The sequence below is a fragment of the Neopsephotus bourkii genome, unplaced genomic scaffold, assembly GCF_033783945.1.
Source record: "Neopsephotus bourkii isolate Nb327-2 ecotype Australia unplaced genomic scaffold, CSIRO-AGI_Nbou_v1 NB_873, whole genome shotgun sequence".
Taxonomy (NCBI): Eukaryota; Metazoa; Chordata; class Aves; order Psittaciformes; family Psittacidae; genus Neopsephotus; species Neopsephotus bourkii.
Window position 1 is genome coordinate 3,810,208 of NW_026901367.1, and position 18,633 is coordinate 3,828,840.

The following is an 18,633-nucleotide window of genomic DNA, read 5'->3' on the forward strand; positions in this document are numbered from 1 at the left end:
GACAGTTTGGAGTGGGGAAATAGAGCTGTGTTGCCTGCTGCTGCTCAGAGCATGTTTTCTGCCAGAAAAGCTCTACAGGGAGAATTCAGCCGCTGAGCCTGACATCTTAGAGAGTCAGGTCTTGAGCTTGCAGGATGGTTCTTACCTATGCTCAGATATTGCTACGAGGAAGCTGTTATCAGAGTAACTCTTCTCTAGTAACTTCTGGTACTGGAAGAAAGAATCACAGGATGTACTTCCAGCTCAGAAAGGAGGAATTTGAACCTGCAACACATGTGCAATCATGTTGGGTGTTCTGTATTATGTGAATGATGGTGAAGTTTTGCATAACAAAAGGAGTACTCAAACTATTCAGTTTATTTGTATTTTTAATTCATAACAAGTATCCTTAGCCTCCAAGAACTGTACTTCATTACTGAATTGAGCAGTAACTTTAGCTGCCCTAAATAAATTTTAACCTTACATTAGTTTGCCCCATCCACACTTAGCTTACCCTTTATTCCTCACATAGAAGTCAATTCAGAGCCAAAGGAATTAAGAGCAGGCATTAAGAATCTTTAGCAGAGGAGCTAGCTGTTGAACTGAGGGCAAGTCAAAGAAAAATCTTACAGATATGAGAATTCTTGTGTATACCAATTATATGAATTCTCAGTAGGAGAAATACCAGTACAGAGCGCAGCAGTGCCATAAGGTTCGTGCTGACTCTTTTCAACTGAGTGTTTATAGAAGGTTTGCATGTCTAATCCTTTTTTTTTTGTTGTTGTTTCTCCTCTCCGCACAGTCTAATAAAGAACATGGATAATGTCTCTGAGAAAAATGATGTGAAAAGCTGCCCCCGGGACTCAGGATATGACAGCCTATCCAACAAGCTAAGCATATTGGACAAGCTCCTCCATACTCACCCTGTGTGGCTGCAGCTTGGCCTGAATGATGCTGAAGCCATGGAAATTCTGCAGGCCCAACCTCCTGGGGTAAGGAATTTGTTTGGTGCAAGTGTTAAAAACCAACCAGCCACAAACCCAAACAAACCAACCAACCAACATCACACCCCCATTTCTTCTGTGTTTTGGACAATCCAAGTGAGGACTTCTTTGACAGCTGGACCATTTGCTTGGGGTGTTACGCTGAGAGACTAGTTTGGGGTCCTCTGGAGCTGAGAACTAGACTGCTGCAACGACAGCTCTAGAGCTGGTCTGTATTAACCAGGGTTCTATGTAACAGATGTATTTCCCCCATAACAAGAAAGCAATAGATAAATGGCAAATGACAGCATTTTATCCTACACTGGTGTCTGCATGAAAGTTGCTGTGATGGAAATCAGGCCCTGTCTGCTTGGATGAGGCTGATGGCATGATGCCAAGTGCAAGGTCCTATACCTGGGTTGGAGCAGTCCCAGGCACAGTTACATGTTGGGCAGAGAAGAGATTCAGAGCAGCCCTACAGAGAAGAACTTAGGGGTGCTGGTCGATGAGAAAATGAACATGAGACGGCTTCAATGTGCACTCGCAGCCCAGAAAGCAACCGTATCCTGGGCTGCATCAAGAGGAGCGTGACCAGCAGGTCAAAGGAGGTGATCCTGCCCCTTTACTCTGCTCTTGTGAGACCTCACTTGGAGTATTGTGTGCAGTTCTGGTGTCCTCAACATAAAAAGGACATGGAACTGTTGGAACAAGTCCAGAGAAGGCCATGAGGATGATCAGGGGACTGGAGCACCTCCCATATGAAGATAGGCTGAGAAAGTTGGGGCTGTTCAGCCTAGAGAAGAGAAGTCTGCGTGGAGACCTCATAGCAGCTTTCCAGTATCTGAAGGCGGGCCTATAGGGATTCTGGGGAGGGACTCTTCATTGGGGACTGTAGTGAGAGGACAAGGGGTAATGGGTTCAAACTTAAACAGGGGAAGTTTAGATTGCATATAGGGAAGAAATTCTTTGCTGTGAGGGTGGTGAGGCACTGGAATAGGTTGCCCAAGGAAGTTGTGAATGCTCCATCCCTGGCAGTGTTCAAGGCCAGGTTGGGCGAAGCCTTGGGTACGATGATTTAGTGTGAGGTGTCTCTGCCCATGGAAGGGGGGTTGGAACTGGATGATCTTAAGGTCCTTTCCAACCATAACTATTTTATGATTCTGTGATTCAATGCAGAAGGATTGCATGAATGGGCTGGTGGGACACAGGGGCACTCGACCATTAGTCTCTTACAGACTTTGCAGCTTGACTCTAGGATTGGGATTTACTGTGTTTTAAAGTGGAGAGCTCAGAGAAGGGCATAATGGACTTGGTGTCATGTGTCTGTGTCATACCAAGGTGAGATGCTTTACTAAATGTTCTGCTGCCATTTTACACCAAGCTGTTGGATGGTTGCTGATACAGTAATGACTGAGTAATTTTCTGAGAGTCAAAGATCATTAAATTGTTGTGGTTCCTTTTGTCTATAATCTGTCTCTATTAAGGCATCTGTGATGAAGGTAAAACTATGTCTTTTTGCTCACTCCACAACAGATATTTCTGGTTAGGAAATCTGCAAGATTGCAGAAGAAAGTCATCTCTCTGCGTCTGTCCAGTGACTGTGGGCCTTGCCTAAAAGAATTTGCAATAAAAGAAAGCACATACAGTAAGTTGAGTTACAGACTTTTCAGGTGTTTGTCACCCTGTATGAGCTGGGACATTCTGCATTGGTGAAACCCACAGCAGAAGGTACCTGAAGTAATGCAAATAGTGAAGAGACTGCGTACAGTGCTCTCTGAGTAGGGCTCTGTAAGTGGGAAGATAAACAGAAATGCTTAAGTCTGTGCTAGACAGAACTGGAATATATTTTATGCACCTTACTGAATCCAGGATTCGTTGATGATTATAGGCAGTTATCTTCTGTAGATTTTTTATTATCTTCTGGAGAAATGCAGTCTGTAATTCTGTGTACTGTCAATGAAATGTCCTTACATTTCCTTGTATTTAGGGGACTGTTCTTGGATACATCTCTGGCCTGAGCACTCTCTGACTACAAATTTGGATTTTTGGGTGGTTTGGGGGTGGGTTATTATACGTAATAAATAAGATGGATTACTCTTTCAGAACTGTTTCTGGTGTGAGATGAATATTTTTTCTTTTATAATTCCAAGTATATTTGTTCCCTCTTTGTAATAAAATGAGCAAACAGGGATAATTTTAGTTGAGTTTTTCCTTTTTACCTCTCCTTTCCCAACCCCCAGGAACAAAAAGTTAATTCTGTGTGTCTCGTTTTGTTTCCAGTTACAAACAAGACATAAGAAAGAGAACAGAAAGCTGTAAATGACAGTTGATCTAAGTGTGCTTTAAGGCTGTGTTTTGTAGGCTTTATATACTGATGAATTCCATCTCTCCCATCTGGAAAATAAAATAATATCTTCTTTCATGAATGAAATTTTACCACAAGGGGGAAGTATGTACTGGTGGTTTTACTTGCCAGTCATAGCTGAGATTTTAGTTACAGTCTGGGATCTGAACATTCATTTTCTCTTGGCCCACCCCCAGACCACCTGCATGCTTATTGTCTATATTGTTGGTGTCTCTCTTAAAGAAATCCCTTTTTCTGGGCACATAAATGACTAGGTCAACCTGTCCTTTAGTATAAAGGTTGTATAAAAGATCAGTAGCTGACTTAAGTTTTCTCCTGGTTCATATGCAGACTTTATAGTCAGTAGCACTGGAAGCTTGGCATGGGGGAGCTGACCTTACAGAATAGAGTACTGACAAAGTTACGCCTTTGCTGTTCACCAAGCGGCATTGCTGAGGTATCCAAAACTGCTGTGTGGCTTCTGGCATTCCCCACTAAGTCTAGGGCTCTGCCTTGTTTGAGCCCAGCTGCCTGAAGGGTCTGCTGCAGTGGAAATGCTCTCCTTGGAGATGAATTTAAAAAGCAGCAACAGTGTGAGCTGCACCAGCGGGAGATTCGCCCCCATCATCTATCTCTTCTCTAACTTGAGGTTAGGCTGAAGCAATCGCAGGCTTCACATTCCCCCACATTCATGTATGTCAGGAACCTGTCTCATGCTACTGTTACATTCCTTAAATACTCTTCCTTCTGTTCTGGTCTCAGTCGTGTCCAGAGGTGAAAGATCTAGAGCGTTTCAGTCTAGGAGCTGCTTCTGCTTGATCTTTGTAGTCACTGGGTGAGACTTGCTACTGAAATGAAAGAGAGCTTAAAGTGAGGTGGGAATCACTTCTGTGCCATTTGTACTGTGAACAAGTATTCATATCAATAGGAAACAATGCTATGGAGTGGGAAAAAAATGAAAGGCATTGCTCCTGTCTTCCTTGTGCAAGGTGATGGCACAAAGCAGAATTGTCAGAGTGGTTTTTAAAGAGTTCTCAGGTTAAATGGTTTTCCTGAAGTGAATGAAAATTTATCATCTCCCATTAGATGTTAATACATCTGGGGAGAAGACTAGTGGGTAGAATGGAATGCAAGAGGAGGAAATAAGAGGTTTTATATTCAGTATATTAGTACACTGGGCAAACAAAAGCCTCAGTTATTAGTTCATAAAATCCCAACTGATTTGGGTTGGAAAAGACCTTAAAGCTCCTCCAGTTCCAGCACCCTGCTATGGGCAGGGCCACCTTCCACTACAGGAGGTTGCTCAAGGCCCTAAATTTATTATTTGTCTATTAGCAAGTTACTGATTTATTGTCTATTAGCAAACCATTGTGCAGTTGTAATCACACTTGATCTGTTTCTCAGGAATTGGACCACATATTTGGAATACAAAAGCGAACCCACTACCAATATTATCAGTGTATTCTTGAAAATGCCTTTAGCAGAGAATGGTACTCTTCCACAAAATTGTTTTCTCTTAACCAGACAGAAACTAGTGTGATGGTGCAAACTTACTCATTTTATGGTAAAATCTGAGTTGTATTTTAATAAGCTTTTTCTAAAAGATGCTTGATATAGGTGTGTGATTCTCTCCTCTTGTGACTTTTTTCACAGCGTTTTCCTTGGAGGGGTCTGGAATAAGTTTTGCTGATTTATTCAGGCTGATTGCTTTCTACTGTATTAGCAGGTAAGATGGTCTCATGTTCTGAGGCACATGAGCTAAGCTGTCTTGAAAAAAAACAAACAAAAAAACCCCAGCCAACCAACAAAAGAGCAAGTCTGTGTCTTATTTGATACTGATTATTGGAAGGCTGGAGTTACGTTACCCACCATGTTACTGTGAGGTGTCACCCCAAGCTGGACTTCAGCTGATGTCTTGTAATGCTTTAACTGCTCTGTAACTATCATGCAATGTCCATTTCTTGCAATTGCTAGTAAAAAGCGTTTTTGGACCTTAATGGGAAAATGTCAGGTCACACTGTAGAATACGATGACTGAGATGTGAATGCAGATTGTGAACAGAAATGGTCTCATCAGTTTTCCAGTTTGTGATTGTCCAGCTGTTTTCCAGGAAGTATGCAGAGAAAAAATAGCTGGTGTTTAAGCTGATTTCAGTTTGACTTTAGTTTTCCAATGAAAACTTCCAGATGATGATAACTTTCAGAGCAGCCCTGCAGAGAAGGCCTTGGGGGTGTTGGTCGATGAGAAAATCAACATGAGCCAGCAGTGTGCACTCGCAGCCCAGAAAGCCAACTGTATCCTGGGCTGCATCAAAAGGAGCGTGACCAGCAGGTCAAAGGAGGTGATCCTGCCCCTTTATTCTGCTCTTGTGAGACCTCACTTGGAGCATTGTGTGCAGTTCTGGTGTCCTCAACATAAAAAGGACATGGAACTGTTGGAACAAGTCCAGAGGAGGCCACGAGGATGATCAGGGGACTGGAGCACCTCCCGTATGGTGCTGAGAAAGTTGGGGCTGTTGAGCCCGGAGAAGAGAAGTCTGCGTGGAGACCTCATAGCAGCCTTCCAGTATCTGAAGGGGGGCTATAGGGATGCTGGGGAGGGACTCTTCATTGGGGACTGTAGTGACAGGACAAGGGGTAATGGGTTAAAACTTAAACAGGGGAAGTTTAGATTGGATATAAGAAAGAAATTCTTTGCTGTGAGGGTGGTGAGGCACTGGAATAGGTTGCCCAGGGAAGTTGTGAATGCTCCATCCCTGGTGGTGTTCAAGGCCAGGTTGGACGAAGCCTTGGGTGCGATGATTTAGTGTGAGGTGTCCCTGCCCATGGGAGGGGGGTTGGAACTTGATGATCTTAAGGTCCTTTCCAACCTTAACTATTCTATTCCTTTTCCTGTAGGTTTTTTGGAAAGGGAAAAAAATGTAAAGAGTGGCCATCACAACTTAGTTTTCCTAGTGCATCATTGTAAACACGACTTTACGTGCAAACCTATGCACAGATACCACTAATAAATACAACTTCAGCTGCAAATCCCTCCAGAGATTTCAGTAAATGAGGTTTATTCTTTGATTGTGGGTATGCTTCCAGAAGCGAATGGTTATTTCCCCATTCAGTGGAGAAGCATCCTAAATGTTTCCATTTGCTTAATGTTTATTAAATGGCACCATCTACCCAGCATCCTTGTCCTCTTCAGGCAGCAGTCTAGGATTGCTGGGGGTGCAAGAGGAAAATGTAGGGCCTCCTTAGGGACGCAGATAGGTAGCTGTTGTGAGAGAGTACCATTTGGATACACCACAGCAAAACCAAGAGGATTTCCTAAACCCAGAGGGAATTTCTTGCAATAGGTCCCAATCAGTCTGTATAAGGAGTCAAGGGTTACCTATCTTTCTGTTAAGTCCATGACGATGTACTAGACTCTAGATTATCTGTGGTATGGCATTGAATGCATCTTTTCAAATACTTTTTAGCTAATGCATCAGTATCATGCATGTGCTTGATTTGAATTTGAATGCTATTCTGAGATCCTGTTTTTTCAACATGTTGGCATACACCATAGAGGATATTTGTGATAAAAACTTACCGTCTGTGCTATAACAGATGGTTGGCTTGTTCACAGCCTAAAAAAAAACCTATAATAATTTTTGCTGACACCAGTTGCTTGTAGGATTCCCATGCTCTTATTTCTCATCATTTACTCTTAATTACATAGATACTTCTACTAGAGATTTTGTGATTTAGCATGCACTGTTGTTTGAGAGTGTATCAGTACCAACTGGGCAGGCAAGAGGTATAGTAGCTGATAGCAGTACTTGAACAATGTACATATAATTAGTATTTTTGTCCCTTAAAATCTGTCTAAAAGTTTTTTTACATTGGACTTAGCATGTTTTTCAATCATTCATGCATCTCCCTTTGTAAACATCCATTGAACTTTTAGTGTGCAGTGAAGAGAAACCACATATGAGAATAAATGACAGACAGCACCAAGACATCCTGACTTAGAAATGTTTAGGGAAGCTTCCCAAGTACTCGTTTAAATTTTTATTCTGAGAACTGGAATTCAACTCTGAGAGCAATCAACAGTATATTCAGAGAATAAGAAGTTTCACTGAAAGGTTAAGGGCAGATAACACTTTTGCATCTCACTGGTATGCTTGTAAAAGACCAGGTGTATAAGCTTCTTCTGTAGTGGGGCACCGTATTGCATGGCTCTGTGGAAATGAGCCTAAAGAGATTCCTGGAGACTTGGGACTTGACTGTCATTTGCATTTCCAATGTAAAGGAGCCCTGCGGTTGGTAATGTTTTCACTGTGTGCTGTGTGTTTTAAGGCCCTTGCTACCTGCCACAGCTCAGAAAGAAAATATGAATCAGAGCTCAGCCACTGCCAGTGTTGAAAATAAGTGCTTGTGAAACTATGGATGTTATTGTCAAAGCCATAATTGTTTTTCTCTTTGACAACAGGGATGTCCTTCCATTCACCCTGAAGTTGCCTCATGCTATTGCTGCAGCAAAGACAGAAGCTGAACTTGAAGAGATTGCTCAGCTTGGACTGAGTAAGTAGATCTCTGCATAGATGTCATTCCTTGTAGTAGTGCTGTAAACTTGAAGAAATAGTCTGTATCAGTAAGTAGTTTATATTGGTCAGCTACAAGCTTCTCTTATTGGGAAACCAGATCTTGTACTTGCCAAATGGTGACCTTAGTGGTCTTCTTTCCTTCTGTGCCTTCTGTGATATTTTTGTTGTTGCCCTTTCCTTCCTTTCTCCTCTCTCCTCCCTGGGCAGCCCTTGGGCAAAGCAAGTCTTACAATCCCCAGTCAGAGATCTGATGTAGCTTCTCCTCTGAGAGCGAATATTTGCTGCAGGCTTACATCAAGCATAGCTTGATGATTTGCTGGAATTACCAGGAGAGTGTAGGAACTGAGGTTCACCGTTAACATCTGATCTTAGACTGGTGATTTTTGAGATGGGACACTCAATGCAGTAGCATATTAATAAAAGGAGGAGTGTATACATAGGATCTGCAGAATGTATCTGAGTACTTTAGTTTGGTGACGCTTTTAAAATAACAAAAGAAAATCCAAGGACATGTCCTTGCATCACTTAACTGCTACAACCACATACAGGCTCACTGTAAAACATACCTTGAGCTGGCAGAAGATGCAAGGCCTGGTGGGATTTGAAACAGTCTCCACCCAGATGAATCCTTGAGCAACTCTGCAAAGTGCTGAATGACCACACTTCCTTTTGCAGGGAGGGGGTTTGACTGTCAGCAGACTTTGTTCCAGCAGATTTTTGAATCATCTTAGATATTGAAACAGAACCTCACTAGATCAGAGTGCTGGCATGAGTGTCTCTAGAACTATTGGTGGGACTTTGCAGCAAAGTCATACCCAGGGAAGTACTGCTCTGCTTTATATTTTGCTTTGCTGGAATAGCAATGCAGTTAAGGGATTTGCTTTAGAGAGTAAGTACTTCTGCACTGCTTATCTGCAAGTTTAGCTGATTACATGAAAGTACAGATTTTCATGGGAATAGAGGCAGTCATGGAACTGTGGATGAGGTAAATGGTTGGGGAGAAAGAAAAGTCTGAGTGGGATACAGTAAGATCTGGTTGGGAAGACAGTCTCCAAGTGAAAGCTGAAAGCCTTAAAGTACCATTAAGTGAGTTTCTCTATAGGCGATCATAACGGTGGCATTGAGTGAGCTCTTCAGACTGTCTGCACTGTCTTTGTCCTTGGTGCCCATGAGCACCATGGCCTATTTGCTGCAGAGTTAGTCTTGCTCTTGAACAGTCTCTGTGTACATTTGTGTTTTGTTTAAGCTAATATGTTTGAAAGCTGAGGAGGAGACTGATGATTCCATGTCTGTGTGGTAGATGGTTGATCCCAAATACAGCAACTGTACTTGAGATTAAGATTACAGTTTCTGTGAGATTTTGATGAAATTTTAGGTATTCATGTGCGAAGGAGCACACCAGGAAGTCAGCCCTTCAGTCCTACAGACCCAGGAGATGTGTAAAACCTCCCAAGGGCCCTTCCTGTGTGAGCTTTCCTTAAGCAACAGATAGGCACAAACCAACCTGGTTTGAACATGGAGAGTTAGAGCTCCTGTCTGAGCTCTCTTACACTGTATGCTCAGAGGGAGAGCTGCACAAGGGAGGTCAACAGCATGTGGGCCCAGCAAACTACATCAGAAAGAACATTGCCAACCTGTGATGTTTCATGTGATGAACATAAGATTCCCTCTCTGACTCGTGTTTTACCTGCAGTGGCGCTTGCATGATGCATGTTTTCAACAGCCCATGTGCCAGGCACACTGGCCTGTCTGCTGAGGGATTTGCAGGCAGGATGTAAAGTCATGGAGTTGGAAAAAACCAGCAACATTGTATGACTGTGTAAAGAAATATGTATTTGCCTACATAAGTTCTCTGGCAGTGGCCTATCACCATGGGCCATTTCCTGTTTTCTGCCCAGTAGGCAAGACACAGCTGTTGGGCATGAATCCTGTTGCAGAGTGCTTGACATTCGTGCATTCAGTTTCAAGTTGGTGAGAATTACTGTGATACAGTCTCCATTCCTTTCTTTGAATTCTCAGCTTATTTTTAAATTTAGTTGAGTGGGTTGATTTGAAGCTATGCGTTGGTCATGATATTTATAGATGAGTGAGAGCAGCCCCAGGAGGGCAGCATGCAGTAACGCCTGGTAGGCTTTGAGAGGTTCATTTGGAATTAAATTTTTTTCCCCCTTGAATCAATAAAAGCATGTCAGAATGTCTGGAGATGGGTGATGTTGAGCTGAATGTTCTGAAAGCCATCTGCATGCTGGTTTGCATTCTTACGTTAATGCAATGATGATTTTCAGACTTTTGGAGCTCCCTGGCTAACAGCACCCCCCTGGATCCTACACTTCCCTGCAGGCCTGTGCCTTTGGACAGTGCTTATAAAGGCTCGCGTCAGCTCTGCCTTATAAATGGAGTGCATTCTATACGAACCCGAACGCCTTCAGAGCTGGAGTGCAGCCAGACCAACGGAGCACTGTGTTTCATTAATCCCCTCTTCTTAAAAGTGCACAGCCAGGATGTCAGTGGAAGTCTGAAGAGGCAGAGCCCAAGAACTCAAGACGTGAATGGCACCGTGAGGCCTCGCTCTCCCCCACCCCGGCCGCCACCTCCTTCTATTAATAGCATCCTCACGAGTCCGCAGCTTTCCAGGACTATAAAGCCAGCAAGCATGCCAGAAACAGTCAACCATAAGAAAGAGAGAGGCTTGGATTTACTGCAGAGTAAACCAACCCCTATTCCGCCGCCTCGGCTGAAGAAGCAGGCTGTCTGCTCAGAGGTAGGCAGCTCAAAGCCTGCAGCAGTGATTCAGCCTGGCTGCGGCTCAGTGCCTGTGCCTGAAGCTGCTGGCATCTCAGGTGAAACCCTGCCTGAGCTGGCTCCAGCAGCTGCCCCGAAGACGGTAGCTACCAGCTCTGAGTCACACATCCCATGGAATGGAGGCAGGCAGAGGCTGAGCGACATGAGCATTTCCACCTCCTCGTCTGACTCGCTGGACTTTGATCGGAGCATGCCGCTGTTCGGCTATGATGGGGACACAAACAGCAGCCTGGAGGATTTTGAGGGGGAAAGTGACCAGGAGAGCATGGCACCCCCTCTGAAGCCCAAGAAAAAAAGAAACAGTTCGTTTGTTCTCCCCAAGATTGTGAAATCTCAGCTACGGAAAGTCAGTGGAGTTTTCAGTTCCTTCATGACCCCTGAAAAGAGGATGATTAAGAAAATTGCGGAGATGTCCCAGGACAAACGCACTTATTTTGGATGCCTGGTGCAGGACTATGTCAGCTTTCTGCAGGAAAACAAGGAGTGCCATGTTTCAAGCACAGATATGCTGCAAACAATTCGGCAGTTCATGACCCAAGTCAAGAACTATTTGTCCCAAAGTTCCGAACTTGATCCCCCAATCGAATCGCTCATTCCAGAGGACCAAATAGGTAAGAAACACTATCATGTGTTTTAGGAGAAGGTGAACATGTGTAATCTGTTTTTAGAATGATAGTCTTTGTGCCTGTTCTGAAAGGTGGGGTTGACTTTGCTAGCAGAGGTCAAGCCGCGGAGTTTTGAGTCTTAAAATAAAACAACCCTCACACTCCCCTGCCCCCAAATCACCCCAGCAACTCAAAACTTTGCTACAAAAGTGCTCATAAAAAGTTACCTTTACGATACCTGCAGTGTGCACTTTTTACCTGTGATTATTTATATATATTTATATATATATATTATTTTTTTTTAGCTGCTGTACCATTTACAGAATCCTTTGTTTACTGGCACACATGTATTTTTTCCTGAATTGGGCTGAAATAGTTCTGGATTCCTGGACCAAAACTGTGCCAGTTTTAAGCGTATGGATTGTAGCCACAGAGCTAAGATTTGTTCAAAACCAGTGACAAGGAGAAGAGAGAAATTTCATAGCAACTTACTTTTGAAATAAATCTTATTCTTCCAGATATTCTCATTCACTCCTAACAAAGCTGCACTGTCCTTACACTTGAACCTAAATAGAAAGTTATGAGTTTAAAAAATCCACGTGTGCAAGAGAGAGAAGGGGCCGCTAATAAGAGTTTTTCTGCATTTGTGTTCAAACATAGATCTTTATAAATGGTTGCTGCTGAGATATATGTTTGAATACACGTTTTAACAACAGAGAGACTTGTGTATCCACAAAAGTGAAATCATTGTTGCTGTATAAAATCTCACTCCCCCTCTATCTTGCCGAGTCTGAGCAGTATTTGTCAAAGAGCATATAAGCCACATTTAGGAGGTAAACATCCCTCAGGGCAGAATACTTTCCTTGTGAGCTCACTTCAGTCCTAATTTGCTTGTTTTTCTCCTGCATCCCAGCGTCCCTGCAGTTGGCCCAGTGCAAAATTGGAAGATAGTTCTTGCTCTGGGACTAGAAGATGGTTTTATGTTGAGATTTCTGCCTGTCCTTGACAGGAAGGAGGAAATACTCTCATGTAACCTCAATTTCATTTACACAGTCAAACAAAAGTAGCAAGCACTGTTAAAGCAAATATAACACTTGGGAGAGTGTCCTTGAAATGTATGGTCTTTCAGAGCCTGTAATGTTCTTGCTACAATAATAAAGAATGTTATGGGGGTGTTAACGTGGAAGAAAAAGCAGCAAATTGAGCAGTGGTGTAGATGATTTTTTGCCTGGATTTCCGCAGAGAATTGGATATTTGACAAAGAAATGCAGATCTAGTTTGCTTGTTTTTTTGTTAATCTTGGTTTGACTTCAGCTTTTCACTGTCAGGGTGTGCTTAAATCTGACTGTGGGTCTCTGAAGACTGGCAAAAATGCTGTTTGCTTTTAAATGTTTCAGTAGTTTGGAATAGCGTGAGGTATGAAATATAACTAAACTACGCTGGTTTTCTTTATTGACAGAAAATCTGGCTTTGGTCCTGTGATTAAATGCACTTAATTTATAAAGTGGGATAGTTTAAACAAAGGAAGAACTTATTTTTGAATCATCTACTGCCTGTGGCTTGAGCCTGCAAACACCCATAGTGGATCAGGAGCATCAGATGTTGCTGATCTAAGCAGATAACTATGTGACAGCAAGATTTAGTCATCCCTATAGAGAACTTCTTATGATGTAGCCCTGCTTATTATCTGTGGTTTGCTTGACTCTTTCAGTACATAATTGCAGCCCAAATTTTAACTTTGTGAGCACTCATTTACCCTCTCGTCTCAGTTTACACTTTCATGGTGCAGGTTTCTCAGTGTGTCAGTTGAGGGTTGGATGTGTGCTGCTGGTGCTTCTTCTTCCTGTTCATCATGTACTTCCCATGGCAGTGGTGAGTCAGTGTCTGAGCCCAGAGGTTCTGATCAGGCCTGGTGACTGCAAAGCTAGAGCAGGCAGCAGCTTCACCCTGCGACTCACAGCCACTGCTGCCACTGGTGGGTCATGAAGGGAGCCTGTAGCACAAAGTGTTGAGGCCTCTCAGCTGCTCAGACCAGTCCTGCCCAGTTAAGAGTTGAATCTGGTCCTTACCCCTTCTCCCATCCAGCAGAACTGCTGCTGCAACTGGTTGCCCATTCTGGGGTCCAGATTTCACCTTACCCCCCCACTATTGTCTCCTGAATTTCGGTACATGCTGCAGCAGCACCCTCCAAGGTTTAGTAAAGCTCTTAGTGTTTGGGACTTTCTCCCATGTCTGTGCAATGATTGTTGATCATGCAGCTTTTCATGTAGAACTTCCCAAACCCTTGCAACCAAAAGACTTCTGTGGAAGATCTTTAAGTTTCCCAAACAGGGGGCATATCAAATTGTTTAACTTCTGCCAAATCACTGGGAGAATGCATCACTGTTTCTAATTATTCTTGACAGGTGTCTCCTACTCTTAGCACTGTAGGCTGTTAACCCTTTTTGAAACAATGGGATTCCCAGTGTTGGGACAGAGTCAAGACTGGGGCACATGGCTTTTTGTTGTTAAAGGGTGAATGCAAAGTATTTTTTTTAAAGAAGTTACCCACACGTGAATATGTGTCTGCAGAATAAAGACCTGGACTGGTCAGAAGGACCCTCATAGTCCACAGCTGCTTGAATAGCTAATTCTCATGTGGTTTTTGTGTTTGTTTTCCTGGCTGTAAATAGAAGGGAGTCTGGTTGACTGTCATCATTCCATCAGGTGGGATCTAATACTTGAACAGCTTCAGTCTCAATGCCTGAATCTGCACGTAGCCCAAGAAATTATAGGTTTAAGTAGTTTGGCAATAAGGTGTTAACTGGTCGTGTGGGAAGCTGCCTGTTATTGCTTTGGTATTTCTACTCCATGATGGATTTTTAGATGTCGAATGTTAGAAGAGGTTTGGAGAGAATGTGTTTGCCCCTTATTGGCAGCACATGCCTTATAGCAGGGGCTCAGGTCTGTATGGAGGAGTTGTGGGCAGATGGAACTGGAGGAGAGTAACCCATTCCCTATGGGAGCCACTGAGCCAGCCGCTCTGCTCTGAGAGAGGCTTCTCTGATTAGCACTTTTGCCTTTGTATTGCTCTTGCTGAGAGGCAATGTTTTACTGTTGTTATTAGGAGATTTTATTATGTTAGCTTTAGGCCTGTTTCTCACTTATGAAGGTAACTGCCAAAGGACTGGTGATGCCTTTCTCCTGTGATATCACATGCAGATTTGTATGTGGACTCTCTGCTTTATAATCAAAATTTTTAATGAAAATACTAAATAGACTAAAGCCCAGGGCTGACCTACATGACACCTCTTTTCAAATATCTGTCTTGACAGTCAAACACTGATAATTGGGTTTCTCGGTGCAGTATTTTATGCACCCATTCATGCACCCACCTTATTTATTATTATAAACAGTATTCCCGTGTTTGCTTATAGGAAAGTTGCGCTGAATAGGGTTGTAAGTCTTAAAAAGGTTAAGATACAGCCTGCCCTTTAATCCCTTCTCTTCGCTGATCCACTTACCCTCTTAAAGGAATAAGAATGCTATGCCAGTATTTCTCCTTGAAAAACTCAATGTTGGCTGGTTTTTAGCACTGTGTTACTTTTTAGGTGCTTGTACATTTGTTTTGGTGTCCTGTCCCCCTATCCTGTTGTACATCCTAGTGTCTTTTCGTGTTGAATAGAGGCTGACCAATGTGACCCTGAGCACTCCTCCTTTCACTACATAAGTGGGGGATAGGGCAAATAAGAAGCAGTTGGTAAAAGCACTGAGCATAAGCAGAGGTTTTGATTCTCCCTTTCCTGACCATCCCTTTGATTTCCTTTGTGACTTATTCCCCGCTCCTTTAGTACTACTTCTTCAAGAGAAGACGTGTTTTGCCACACAGGCATAGCATGAGTTTTAATTAAGCCACACATGATTAAAGCGAAGAAAACCTAACACAGATATTTCTGTGATTCATTGGTATGCTTTTTTAGCAAAAATGGAGGTTTACCCTAAGAGACTTTTATTCTCTAGTTGCTCAGCTTCTGCCACTGCTGCCCATCCATCACCCACCTCAATCCACTGTTTTCAGGGTTGTGCAAATTATCAAAGAATGTGGGTTGTGTGAGGTTTTAACTTTTAAGTCTTGCTGCTTTGGAGGAGATGCTCTTGTCCGCATCATGTGCCACTGTAAACATCCACCAAGAATGGGACACTTGGCCATCCTGACATGAGCTATCTTAAAGTAGATTTGTATCAGTCCTGCCAATATATGAAAATGATAGATATTAGGATAATCCAAAACAAAGAAAATGCAATATAGTCAGGTGTCCTGCATGAATACACTGTGGTATTCCAAAACAGTGCCCAGGCAATCTTACTTGCACAGTACTGTGCCTTTTTATGATGGTTCCCAGGCTTGGTCAGTCTCTTTCTTACTGAGCCCTTCTTTTACTAACGAGTGGTTTGGCCATTGTAGATAGGAAAGTGAGTTTGTAAATCCAGGGCTGGAATCTGAAAGGTAATCTCAGTGGTGCAACAGCAGCTGATAACAGGTGAACTGTCAGCCTGGAGAAGGTGAGAGCACGCCTGTGATTTCAGCCAGCAAGGGCTGTAAAGAGGCTGCATAAGGACACTGGCTATGACTCACGTGTCCTCTCTAGATGCAGACTTGTGTGGTTAGCAGCAAAACAAAACAGCATGTCAGCACAGGATGCAGATGTGTTTCCACAAGTCACAACGAAACTAGCTGGCTGGCCTTTGCAATTCATTTATCAAAGCATTTCCAGTTCCCATTTTGAGGCTAGAGGCTAATTATAAAAGTCATTTCAGGAACACTACATGGTGCTCAGCTGAAATGATATTCAATTAAAAATAAATCTGAAGAGTGCCTGTTTGGGCGTATTAAGCACTTTGTGCATGCTGAATTAAACAGGAATTTTAGTTGCTGATTTGGATGTGGGAAGTTTACAGAGATGTTAGTGCAAAGGATCGGTCCTCAGTTCACAACTTGGATGCTGATTTGACTGGGAGCCCGTCCTATGCTTTTTTGGTTTGTTTTTTTTTGTTTGGTTTTTTTTTTTTTTGTGGCAAGTTAAGCAGTGAAATCTGCTGCTGGCTGGGAATTGTTTTGTGGAATCACATCTGGAAACACCTTCCTCTGAAAGGGGCCAGTAATAGCAGTTCAGAAGAAAGGGTAAATAATTGTATGATCTAATTCCAGACATGCTTATTGGTGTCTTGCGACACTGAATATTGGTCTAACACCCAGATCACAAGAAATGCTGTCCTTCCAGGTTTTAATTATAATATAAATATTTACACAGGTTTTATATTAATTAGGATACGTATGGGTGTTGTTACTGACAGTAAAAAAACAAAAGAAGTCCAGTCCTTATCAATCTTGCTCCGTTGCTGCCCTTGTCAGCTTACTAGAATCTGCAGTTTTTTGAGGCGGAGCTCTGGTCCTTGTGTCTGTGCTAAGAATTCATAAGGGAGAAGAAAAGGTTTTTTTTTGTTGTTTTTTTTTTTTGTTGTTTGTTTGTTTGTTTGTTTTTGGGGGGTGTTGTTTTTTGTTGTTTTTTTCTTTTTTCTTACACAGCAGCAAACAGACCCCCAAATGCTGTCATAGATTTGTATCTCTGTCACTTCCTTGTTTGCTGGGTAGTTTTGTGCAAACATGCTGCATTAAAATTACAGTGCTCTCAGTCTACCATTACCAAGCCAAGGCAGTTTGTATCTCTTTGGAGCCAGGGCCAAATGTCGTTTATTTTGCTTGTCTCTTGCTAGCTGTAATATAGTCACTGAAGAGTACTGAAGGATGCTTTGAGAAATATCCCATCCTATTTTTACTGACCCGGTCATGTTAACAGCACAGAAACTATTAAGAACAGCCTTCAGCAGTAAGTTCTTGGGCCCTGTGCACAGCTTTGAGCACAGCTTTGAGCTGCTCTCTTCCTCTGTGCTCCTTCGAATCTATTGAAGTTCCCAGAGAAAATGTGGAACGTGATCAAGTAAATTTCAAGGCAATTTCCAGGCACTGCTTTTGGAGCCTGTGATGAATTGCAAATATGAAAGAACTCCTCTCACAGCCGTAAAAATCCGTGTGATTCATCTGTATGAGAAACTGGGAGTGGCACGCACTTACCCTAGGGTTTCACAGTTTAAGCCCAGCCAGTAGCTCAGAGCATGCAGTAGTTTGCCCAGTCCCCCTCTTCTTCTCCCCCCTGCTCCCAGAGGGGTGGGGAGGAGAATGGAAAGAGTGTAAACCCCACGGGTTGAGATAAGAACAGTCCAGTAACTGAGGTATAATACAAAACCACTACTGCTACCACTAATAATAATAATGATAAAGGGAATAACGAGGGGAGAGAATATAAAACTAAAAGGGGAAAGGAAAAAAAACAACCCAACAAACAAAACAAGAAACACAAGTGATGCCCAATACAATTGCTCACCACCTGCCAACCAGTACTCAGCCCTACCCAAGCAGTGAAGTGGCTGCAAGTAACAGTCCTGGCCCCAGCCGAGGACTGGGGATCTGTGGAGGAATGAAACTTCCCTCCCAGCAGCAGTCGGTTCCTGTAGCCTTTGGGGAGGGACTGCTTCTGCAGCTCTCCCCATACTGGTACGGCAGGCTCCAGCTGAACCAGCTTCATCCTGGAGCCTGTAGGGGATCGGTCATGGAAGCATACTGAATATTCCCATCTCCCATCCCAGGCTAGGTGCTCTGTCATCAGACCAGGGGCTCTGAGGATCCTCTCTCAATTTATTGAGCCTCCTGTGACCAAATGTGATGGTGACCCAGCTTTATTGAAGCAAAGGACAGCTGACACTAGCAATTCATATGCAGAACTTCCAGTGGAAGCCTGTGGGAGTTAAAATTTCATGGGGATAGATAGCTCTCTCGCTTCATGTGATGTTTGGCAGCACCAACTGCTTTAATTTTGACTTCAATGAGAGCAGGCAGTTGAAATGCAAACTGCAGAGGTGTTTCATGGTTTGTCATTTAAAAGACTGAACAGGCAGTAGAAATAAATGAAGTAGGCTGAATTGTTAAAAAAAAAAGTGTCATCAGTGAGGCCAGCCCCAAGCCAGGAACTGTGTGTGCCTGCGAGCAATGCTGCAGGCTGCAATATCCATGGGGGAGATGCCTGCTGCCTTCTTAGTGGAAAAATATTTCCTCCCCATAGCTCTAAAGAAGGCTTCGATCGTGGAGAGAGGCAGTTTGTGTCACTGCATAGAAGGGTGAAGCTTCTGCTTTCCTGACTGGGTTTGGAAGTGCTATCAGTGGCAATTGTCTGTCTCTAACATGTACCATAGGTAAGGATCAGTTTGAAATGTTGCCACTTACGTTAACTGGAAGCTCTGGTTCGGTGG

At 43.1% G+C, this 18,633-nt stretch overlaps 1 protein-coding gene across 3 annotated transcripts in view; it reads left to right on the top strand.

Moving 5' to 3' along the window:
* The window catches only part of RIN2 (Ras and Rab interactor 2), an 84,935-nt gene that overhangs the window by 54,587 nt on the left and 11,715 nt on the right, over positions 1 to 18,633 (top strand). For all 3 annotated transcript variants that reach the window (XM_061356930.1, XM_061356929.1, XM_061356931.1), the window contains 5 exons: positions 782 to 971; positions 2,496 to 2,607; positions 4,960 to 5,032; positions 7,768 to 7,859; positions 10,168 to 11,295. In XM_061356930.1, coding sequence (XP_061212914.1) covers positions 782 to 971; positions 2,496 to 2,607; positions 4,960 to 5,032; positions 7,768 to 7,859; positions 10,168 to 11,295 — 1,595 coding nt within the window. The remainder of the gene's footprint in view (positions 1 to 781; positions 972 to 2,495; positions 2,608 to 4,959; positions 5,033 to 7,767; positions 7,860 to 10,167; positions 11,296 to 18,633) is intronic.